The sequence below is a fragment of the Eubalaena glacialis genome, chromosome 4 (assembly GCF_028564815.1).
Source record: "Eubalaena glacialis isolate mEubGla1 chromosome 4, mEubGla1.1.hap2.+ XY, whole genome shotgun sequence".
NCBI classification, from domain to species: domain Eukaryota; kingdom Metazoa; phylum Chordata; class Mammalia; order Artiodactyla; family Balaenidae; genus Eubalaena; species Eubalaena glacialis.
In genome coordinates, this window is record NC_083719.1 from 117,247,273 (window position 1) to 117,258,038 (window position 10,766).

The following is a 10,766-nucleotide window of genomic DNA, read 5'->3' on the forward strand; positions in this document are numbered from 1 at the left end:
ACTCCAAAAGTTGTACTGGGGCCTCAAAAAACTGCTGTCCCTGGCTGGACCCACTGCCCTTAGTGGAAACCTAGGCTGGAGGGGATGAGGGGACAGTTCTAGCTTTTCAGGCTGCCAGAACAAGTCCCAGATGCTGATGTGGCATCTCTTAGGAACCTCTGGGGTAGCTCTGGTCCCTTCTCTAAAGCCCCTCTGAGGCAAGAATAGCTCTGTGCTCCCCCATGCACTCACAAGGCCCTCATTCCAGCCCCTGCCACCTCAGGACTTGCCCTGGGGACAAGTGCTGATGGGGAAGCAGCCACCACCTGTCATTCTCCTGGGACAATGACAATGGGCACCACTTGCCCTTAGACTTCTGGCTTCAAGGTCCTGCTATGACTCAGGCCCCAGCTGGCCCTGGAGCAAGAACACTGGCCCCTCCTACGCATTCATTCTCACACTGACCCAGGAAAGGCTAGACTTGACAAATCTGACTCAGCCTCCCTTGAGTGGGACCCCTGCCTGGTGTGTCCCCTTGATCACCTAGGGCACATTAGTGATGGCTTCTGAGAGGATCAAGCCTGTCCATCACATCCAGCCCTGCATATGCAACTTGAGCACGTCATAGCCCCTTCACACTCTGTTACCCCACCTTAAAAATAGACATAGCAGAAGAAAAACACACACACACACACACCCCCCCCCCCACAGCACTGTCCTTTCCCCTTCCTCCATTTGTGCAGACTAATAAGCTATTTGGGAGAAGTGTAAGAAGGTGCAAATGTGATTCACAAGTACAACGTTCTTGTTATGTGATGGAAACTGATTTCCCAAATTCACTGTGGTCCTGGAACCTACCATCTTTGAACTCTCCAGTCGGGGCTTCTCACAGACACATACACAACACATACACACATAGCCCTTCAAGTTGGGAGAGTTAAATTTACCAGGGCACTGGGGTAACCAGGGTTGTTTATGTAGAAAGGAATTTAATACCAAGAGTAAGAAGGGACAGTGCCTACTAGACAACCAAGTAGTCCTTCCCTAGGCTACAACCCCACACCCCCATGGGCCCCCACTACTACCCAAAGGAGGGAGGGGGGGGAGTAGCAGGGGCTGGAGACTCGAAGAGCATCCATTCTGAACACAGCAGTGGCCTGGCAGGTGGTGGTCCAAAAGGCAGGCAGGGAAGAAGGAAGGAGAGTATCTTTTGCCTTTCACCCTACCTCTTCCCTGGGGTCCAGGCCACTGTGAGGCCTGAGGGAGGTACCCACAGGGATTGGAAGGGTCAGGATGGGGACCACCAAAGCAGAGAAGGCAGAGGTTGGGCATTACAGCCAGATGACAGGAAGGAGACGACCATTTTATTATTCCCTGGGACGCTGGCAGCTGCGGGTCTGACGCGTCCCCGAGGCTTTCTTATGCTTCTGATCCAGCACCTGGGCCATGTAGTTCTCCTGCTGCTTCTGGATCCGGAAGTCAGACACGTGATTCCTGCAATGGAGCCGGCTGGGCATGGGCTGGGGACAGCCCAAGGGTAGGGACCAGAGGTCTGGCTCCCCACTTCCATCAACAACCCCCAGCCTGGCCTGGACCCCTCACCTGAAGATCTCTTTCTGCTGGCTGATAACTTGCTGCAACTCCTTAATCTCACTCTCTTTGCCATTAAGTATATCTTCTTGCTTTATAATGTGAGACTCAATTTCTGTGGGGGAGAGAGGCAGGGAGGAGGAGTGGTTCCCATCCCATGAGCTCCTTCCTGAAATAAGGCATTCCCTCAGGGGTCTTTTCAGAACTTGGCTCCCCCCACCCAGGGGTTGTCCAAGAGTAGTTGCTAATACCTTCGTAAGAATGAGTTTATTATGGAGTCATGATGGGGTGGGAGTGGAGGGCACAACACCTTGATGAACGTGTCAGTGACTTTACGGCTCTATTCTGGACCAGGTAGCTCATGAGGGCAGGCAAGGGCCCTTGGAGATAGATGGTCAGCCCTGCCCAAAAGCAGGAGGATGAATGGCTCCTGCCCTCAACTCCTGCAGCTCTTTACAGATATCACCTCCTTGGCAAGACCCTTCTTAGTCTAAAATCACAACCCTTCCCAATACTTCCTATCCCCTTTTCCTGCTTTATTTTCCTTCTTAGCACTTATATCTCACAGACCATACATTTTGCTCATTAGTCTTTTCCTCTACTAGGATATAAGGTCCACAAGGACAAGGATTTTTTGTTTTATTCACGGCTTTAACCCTAAGGCCTAAAATAGTACCTGGCACGTACTAGATGTACAATACTTTTATTTGTGGAATGAACAGGATGTCCCCTGGGCCTTTAGGTCTTAGAAACATCACCTAGTTCAGTCATTTCAATCCAACCAGACCTACTGAGGACCAGCTGGATGCCCAGCCCTGTGTTAGGGCTTCAGGGGAGAAGACAGGATCCCTATTCCACAGGGCGGGTGGGGAGGACCCAGGGAGATAGTGGTGGCAAAGCTTACCCCCAGATTAAGTGCTCATTAGAAGCAAGCGTAGGTTTTGTGTCTTGGGTTAAAATCCAATGAGGCTGTAGGGATCTGGGGTTGCTTCATTTACATAATGTCCCTCAGGGAGTCCTGGAAAATTCTGATCCTCAAAGGAAGAAAATCCTACTGCTTTTAAAGGCTGGACGAAGATTAACTAGAACATAAGCTCTGAAAATGCAGAAATACTGAAGCAGTGAAGGTTTCAAAAGAGAAGATCTGATAAAAAGTTAAGGCACACGTTACAGAGAGACATGGGTGAAGGAAAAGAATGAAAACATGGGCTCACTGGGTCACAGGACCAGGACTATTGAACCTCCTTCCCCAGGTCATCCAGTGGATCCAAACTGATTGCTTGTGAAGTTCTTATGGGAAAAAAGTATCATAAATGTGTTTGAATCTTTTTAAATAAATGAGAGCTAAATTTAGAATAAACGGCACCCAATGAGAGAATGGTTAGAAAAGCCTTTTGAGAAGAATAAGGAACTGTGTAAGTGTAAAACTGGAACCATGCAAAGGGAGGTAGGGGGGGTGGGAGACAGGCCAGGGGGTAGCTCAGGTCACCAGGTCTCCTCAGGTGAGGGCTTATGCCCTACTGGAGGAGTTCAGGACATTCTTGGGGGAGGCAGCCAGGCTCCTCCCCGTGACTCACACACCTTCCACAAGCAGACGCAGAGCCCCGAGGCCCTGGCTGATCTCTAAGAAATGTCCTAGAGGAAGGGCCTCTAGCAGCACCAGGAAAGAACCCTAGGTTCCTTTTAGGGAAGTTGGGGGATGTCCACGGAAAGGGGAAGGACTAGGAGACCAACATCCTTGGGTATGGAGGCACTGACTGCCTGTTGGGCTCCAGGAGGTCCTAACAGGAGTTTTTTGTTTTTTTGTTTTTTTTTATTTAATTTATTTTATTTTTGGCTGCGTTGGGTCTTCGTTGCTGCGCGCGGGCTTTTCTCTAGTTGCGGTGAGCAGGGGCTACTCTTTGTTGCGGTGCGTGGGCTTCTCATTGCAGTAGCCTCTCCTGTTGCGAAGCACGGGCTCTAGGCACGCGGGCTCAGTAGTTGTGGCTCACGGGCTCTAGAGCGCAGGCTCAGTAGTTGTGACGCACGGGCTTAGTTGCTCCGCGGCATGTGGGATCTTCCCGGACCAGGACTCAAACCTGTGTCCCCTGCATTGGCAGGCGGATTCTTAACCACTGCACCACCAGGGAAGCCCTAACAGGAGTTCTTGATCAAACAACCATGAGGCTTGTTAGTCCACTTGGCCAGATCAAGGTGGCAGCCTGCTGGCATCTTTCCAGTGACAGTACTCACCAGGGGAGAGAGAAGGCTGCATTGGTGGGTAGGGGGTGCCCAAGGCTCCAGGTGGGGGCCCATCAGGAGAGACACTGAACCTCTTTTGGGCTTGAATTCTGGCCTACTCAAAATGAATGCTGCAGTGAGTGAAGGAAATGTATATGGAATTCACATCTACTTCTTAAACTAGGCAAGGGGAGTTTAAACTTAAACTAGGTAAGGGGAGTTTAGCATTCTGGGGTAATGAAAGGGGGTCCTAAGGTCTCAGGACACTGGGTAGCTCACTGAAAGTGCCCCACAACTCAAAGCACCAACTGAGCCAACAAGTGGCCACAGGCATCTGCATAGAGCAGAGTTGAAACCTAATGGCCCACAGACATATTTTCCTTGGCCCATACAATACTTAAAAAATTTCTAAATCAGTTGCCAACACTAAAAAGTCAGAAAAGCTTCCATTAAAATGTGGTTTCCAGTTTCTTTTTTAAAGATCTGACAGTACTGGGCCCCTATTCCCACGGCAGAGGTGCTAGGCCCTTGAGAGGGGGCACGGTTCTCCACATTACCACAGTCCCCACTCCTCCTATTGGGTCCCCAACACTGAAACTAAGGGTCAGCTTCCACACAGCACTGTGCTTGCCCCGTTGTTCCTCTGGTAACAGAGTTATGAGTAAAGTACACTATTTCTAATAGTCACCAAAAGTGGGAAAACAAAAAGGTGGACTAAGAAGGTCATATGTTTCAAGAAAAATGGGAGCGAGCCCATTCCTTTATGGCCATGAAGAATACTGTACACCAACTACTTCCTTCATTTCCGTGGCCTGCCTGGTCCCTGAAGGCCTTTGCGAAGGTGTGGCCCGCCTGGGCTTGCCTGTATCCTCAGCCAGGGACAGAAGTTGGGGTGAAACCCTGCTCTGGACACAGGCACTGGGCTGTTAGGGAAGAGCCCACGTATGTAAGCATGGGAGGGAGCGCGGGCCTCCCGCCTACCATTGCACTTGGTGATGAGCTGGTCCTTCTTGCTGGACTCCTGCAGGGCTCTGCTCTTGACACTGGAGAGCCTGAGTGGAGAAGATAAGAAAGGGTGGGAAGGCTGATGTGCAGATGGGACCCCCAACCGTTCCCCCACTACCAAGGCCCACTCACGCCTTTTCAAAGGCCAGCTTCTCTTTCTCCAGCTGTTTAGACAGCACCTCTACCTCTCCGAGGGCAAACTGCAACTTCTCCTCTTCCTTGGCCAGGAGAACCTTGGTCTTGGCATGGGCAGCTTTCTCTTCCTGCAGGGGCAGCAGCAGTGACCTCATTACCCCAAGCCACTTTGGGTCTCCTAGGCTCCCTTAACCAGCCCCCTTTCTCAGAAAGGCACATAGAAGCCAGGGTACAGGAAGATTCTGTCCTTACTCTTGGGGCTGGAGGCTCTCAGAGGCTAATACTCAATGACTCTACCCAATCACAGGGATCCTGGGAAATGGGGGAAGCTTAGAAGCTGACAGAGGCCATCACTTACCACCAGCTTGTTCTCCACTGCCTGGAACTCTTCTTTACTGACAAAATTTTCGTCCTGGAGAACCATCTGCAACAGAGCCTGGCTCAGGGAGGGGCTGGGGTGGTAGGGGTTTCTCTAGGGACCAGGACTGAGGATAGACAATGGGATGCCCAGGGCACCTAGGATGACACTGGGGCCCAGAGAAGGGAGAGTTCATTCCACAAGATTCACTGATGCTCAGCTCTACGTCCTGCCCTCAAGGAGCAAGAAGTCTCATGGAGAAGACAGCCCATGGCCACCACTTCTAACATGGTGTGTGCTATGATGGAGGTTCCCAGAGGAGGCCCCTGACCCAGCCTGGGGAAGGGTCAGAACAGCTTCAAGGGAAGGGGATGTCAACCTGATATCTGACTGCTAAATAGGGGTGGGCCAGAAGAAGAGGATGGAAAAGAAAAGTGTTCCAGACGGTGAGAACACACACGCAAAGGCCAGCTGCCAACAGAAAGACATGGGCACCTAAAGGTATGCAGGTAATTCAGTGTCCAGAGCTGCATACTACCGTTAAAGAAATAGATGTGAAGTCAGTGTTATATGTCCCCACCTTCTTACCCAGATAAAAAACAAAACAGAAAAACCATGAACTCCAGTTGGCCAGGATTTTACCATGCCTGTCCATGTAATCTGTGGCTCCAATGCTTTGCACCCATGAACGGGGGTTTGATCAAAAAAGCAAAAGCAAAGGGACATAAAGGGGTTGGAAGCCCTTAAGTCAACATGTGAAGAGCCAATTCTGTGCTTACTGCACTCAGCATGGGGAGGGGATTCCATAATAGTAAGGATATTATAGTTACTCTGCACACAAGGGCCTTGGGAAGTCAGTAAAGTCATCTTCAATTAGAAATGAGGAAATTGGGAATTCCCTGGCGGTCCAGTGGTTAGGACTCCAGCTTTCACTGCGAGAGGCCGGGGTTGGATCCCTCGTCAGGGAACTAAGATCCCGCAAGCCATGTGGCGAGGCCAAAAAAAAAAAAAAAGAAATGGGGAAACTAAAGCTCAGTGAATAGATGGGCATATCTATCAGGCTCTGCACAACCAGTCAAAGAGAGTAGGAAACAACTTGGCTTTGACTAAAATTCCCTGGTAAATATTCACGAGACACTGCCCCCTTTTGGCTCCACCTCTACCAGCCATAACACATCTGGGCCCCGCCTCCTCGTGATGACGCCATTGGCAATGTGCTCTCGGCCCGCCCCTGGCATCGGGACAGGGTCTGGCCCCGCCCCCACCACTTAGGCGTCCAGTCCGGCATCCCCCAGCTCTTCTGGCTGCGTACCACGTTCCTCAGCTGGTGGATCAGTTCCTCCTGAGACTCAATCACGTCTCGCAGTTGATCGAAGGCGAGACACACTGATCCTGACCCTCCCGGCGACCACCCGACGGGCGTCGCCATCTTTCGCCCCCGCCAGCTCGTTGGAAATGGCTGCCGCGGGCTGCCTCCCCGCTGACGCCCACCAATGAGAATGAGACGCCACAAAGCACCCTGGCAACCAGGGGCGGGGACTTCCTTTGTTAGCAGGGATGGGGCCCGCCTCTTAAAGGAGCCGCTCTCTTAGAGGAGCCGCCTGGGGAAGAGAACCTCCAACACCGTTAGTAATTTAAGTTTATAGGGAATTTGCACATCTATTATATGATATGTTTCTCACGCAGTACTGAGGAGCGGGCAGGGCCCGGCTTATACTTACTGTAAGGGCTGAGGAGCAGGCAACACTCAGACACCAGCCCTCAGCCTTCTCCCAGGGCCCATTAAACTGCAAGACCCTGAAGCAAGGGTCAGCTGAGACAACCCCTGTATATTTAGCTTCACATGTCTCTTTATTCCACTCTAATCTCTAAATTTCCCCCATAGTATGAGACTCCAGCCTCCTGTGATCTTTATTGCTCCTAGGAACACACTTAGTACTTAGGGGGCCTGAGCCTAAGCAATGAAGGGAAGCTCAAGAATAGAAAAGGAGAGTGGCTTCACCCAAGATAAGAGTCCTCACATTCTGGTACCAGGCTCTGGGCAGCCTGAAGAGCCTGAAGAGATTAGAACTGAAGTCAGGAATGAAGGAGACTTGTAAAATGGAGGCAGGGAAGGATAAGGTGATCACACATCCCCACCAATCCTCACTGAGGGCTTGTTTTGAAACCCAAATAAGATTACGCTCAGGCTATTAGATATTAGCTATTACCAGAGCTAATATTTATCGAGTATTCACTATTTCATGACACCATTATGCCTTATTAGTATTATTTCATGTGATCCTCATAATAACCTTGTGAAGTAGGTTCTAATGTCCACATTTTACAGATGAGAAAATGCAGGTTCTATGAGAATGAATAACCCAATAAGCCAAGGTCACCCAAGCTAGTGAGCCTTGGAACAGGGTTTTGACAGAGGCAGTCTGATTCCAGAGTCCATGTTCTTAACCATGATGCTGTGATGCATTTTGGTTGAACATAATGGATTCTGAAGTTATGGAATTTGAAACCCCCAAGTAGGAAATGACTATATTAAGAAGGAGTTTGGAAAAAATGTTGTCGATGACCACAAAGGGAAGTTGAAATTTCAGGTAAGCCACTTAGGCTGCTCTCCTTAGCTGCTTAGGTGCCTCTTTCTGGCTGGATGTTGTGACCTGACAAACATGGCTATTCCTGTGGCTCTCCCAGTGGTAGCCCTTGTTTTATCTTTCCTTTTTTATTGTGTCTGTTCTCATGTCCTTGAGGGCAAGGCCACCTCTGTTGATCAGTTTTTAAGGGCCTAGAGCTATAGAGTCTAACAGAATTTCTCTGACGGAAATGTTCTGCACCGTCCAGTACCAGCAGCCAGTAGCCTCACGTGGCTCAGCAGTACTTGAAATGTAGCTCAGGTGACTGAGGAATTGCTTTTTAAATTTTTTTAAATTCCAATTAAAATTTAAATTTAAATAGCCAGGGACTTCCCTGCTGGCGCAGAGGTTAAGAATCCACCTGCCAATGCAGGGTACATGGGTTCCAACCCTGGTCCAGGAAGATCCCACATGCACGGAGCAACTAAGCCCGTGCGCCACAACTACTGAGCCTGGGCTCTAGAGCCTGTGAGCCACAATGGCTTACGTGCTGCAACTACTGAAGCCCGTGTGCCTAGAGCCCATGCTCCGCAAGGAAGAGTAGCCCCCGCTCACTGCAACTAGAGAAAGCCCAGGCGCACGAACAAAGACCAAACGCAGTCAAAAATAAATAAATAAATAAATAAATAAAATAAATGTAAATAGCCATATTTGGCTAGTGGCTACTGTATTGGATATCATGGGCCTATAGGGTGCTCTGTGGTTTATGTGCCTCAGGACAGCGACCTCTAGGAACTTTGTCTTTCAAATGTGAATGCTCCTTTGAATTACCCTGGACAAAGCTGCACATTGCTCTGGGGCAGCGATCACTGAATCTCCCCATGAACTCTGTCCCCTCTCTAGGGTCTTTTAGGAGGTGCTGCTTGATGTTCCCTTGCCACTCAACATTCACCTCCGCCAGCTGCCCTTCACATTTAGGACAAAACCCTAAAAGGCTCCAGCAGCCAGTTCCTGAGGATGGGAAGTTATGAGCAAGAGAGAACCCTGGATCCATGTCCGCACCCTGCATACTAGCATGGACATGAGGGACGGTCACCCTGGTTGAGGACTGCCACGGACTCCCACTCTATGTCAACAAAAACTACAGGTTCTTAGTCAGCTGGGGCTCAGCAAAGCTCAGGATAACATGACATCACAGATAGCTTTGTGATCCTGCGCTGGGAAGTGCTGCCTTTCTGCACAGGCTTGTCATACTGGTTGATGTTCTGGTTATCTACTGCTGTATTAACAAACCACCCAAAATTTACAGCTTAAGAAAATCACTTTGCTCAGGAATCTTCACTTTGGGCAGGGTTCAATAGTGAAAGCTTATTTCTGCTCTATGTCGTATTGCCTGGGATGGTTAGTGGGGTGGGGGATGAGGGTATGAGACGCTCCACTCCCAGGACGGCTCACTCGCATAACTGGCAAGTTGGTGCTGTCAGCTGGGAGCTCATCTGAGACTGAGGACCAAGGTTCTTGGTTCCTCACCATGCGCCACTTGGGCTTTCTCATAGCATGGTGATTGGGTTTAAAAGAAAGCATCCAAAGTGATGAAATGGAGGGAATACCCTGGTGGTCCAGTGGTTAGGACTCTGTGCTTCCACTGCCGGGGGCCCGGGTTCCAAAACAAAAAAAACAACAACAAAAAAACAAAGTGACGAAATGAGAGGTGCCAGTTTTCTTAAGGCCTGGCCCTAAAAACTGGCATAGTGTCATTTCTGCCCAACCCTATTGGTTAAGGAACCACAGAGTCCGTATTCAAGCAGTGGGGACACATCCTACCTTTTAATGGGAGTAGTTTCAAAGAATTTGAGCTGTACTTCCAGAGGAAGTCCTGACAGGTGACATGTCATTTCCTTCAAGGTTCAGTTCAGATAAAACCAGACTGGAACTTAGTCTAATGGGGGAGACAGATAATAATCAAATAAACACCCAAATAAATCCCAATTTAAGTCACTATTCAAGTAAATAGCATTATAGCTATGAGAGGTACAAGAAAGAGAGGAATAAGAGTAATTTAAAAGGAGATTTAGCCCAGCCTGGGGTGTCAGGTGTGAGGAAGAGATGTTTGAGCTGAATGAAACCTATTAAGGTAACCAGGAGGCACTTTGCAAAGGGGGCAGGGGCAAGTGAATGGGAAAGGCTTCCAGAAAGAGGGAACAGTATATACAAAGTCCCTCGGGCAAAAGGGTTGGCATAGTGTAGTAACTAAAAGGCTAGTATGGCAGAAAAGAAAAAGATGTACAGGACAAGCAGGGGTAGAGGCCAGAAACTTGTTAGAGCCTTGTTAAGTATTAGGCCATACTGAAGACTTTGCTGATTTTTATTACGGGGGCAAAAGAAAGGTACTGAAGTATTTTAAACAAGAGGGTGACATGCTATAATTTATGCTTTGAAAAGATCTCTCTGGTTGCAGCAAGGTGTACGGATTGTAGATGGCCCTAAGTAAATGCACAGAGACTACTTAGGCAGCTACTGCAGTGGTTTCTGTCAGAGAAAGTGGATGGTATTTGGGAGTCAGATGGTATCAGAGGAGATGAAGAGAGAAGATGGATTTAGGATGTTCTGGAGGTAGAATTTATAGGACTTAATGATGGAGGGGATATGGGAAAAAGGGAGTCGAGGTGTTTGGTTGTCTACTGCTGCAGACTACCACAAAATGTAATGGCTTAAAACAGTAGCCAGGGGACTTCCCTGGCGGTCCAGTGGTTAAGACTCTGTGCTTCCAATGCAGGGGGCACGGGTTCAATCCCTGGTCGGGGAACTAAGATCCCACGTGCCACTGGGCGCGGCCAAAAAAAAAACCAAACAAACATTAGGCAGTGTATTATTTGCTCATGGTTCTGCAGTTTGAACCGGGCTTGGCAGGG

General features: G+C 49.3%; 1 protein-coding gene across 3 annotated transcripts; it reads right to left on the reverse strand.

The window, feature by feature from the left end:
* Nucleotides 1-948: 948 nt before the first annotated feature.
* SPATA24 (spermatogenesis associated 24) lies at nt 949-6,730 on the reverse strand. 3 transcript variants are annotated; one of them, XM_061188234.1, is made up of 6 exons: nt 6,600-6,730; nt 5,288-5,353; nt 4,927-5,057; nt 4,771-4,841; nt 1,582-1,684; nt 949-1,473 (listed from the first exon to the last, which is right to left on the reverse strand). In XM_061188234.1, the coding sequence occupies exons 1-6, from the start codon at nt 6,714-6,716 to the stop codon at nt 1,347-1,349; spliced, it is 615 nt and encodes a 204-aa protein (XP_061044217.1). In that variant the 5' UTR covers nt 6,717-6,730; the 3' UTR covers nt 949-1,346. The 3 variants fall into 3 exon arrangements, with proteins under 3 accessions (XP_061044217.1, XP_061044216.1, XP_061044218.1); XM_061188233.1 differs by having other exon boundaries at nt 1,582-1,738; XM_061188235.1 differs by lacking the exon at nt 1,582-1,684.
* Nucleotides 6,731-10,766: the final 4,036 nt, after the last annotated feature.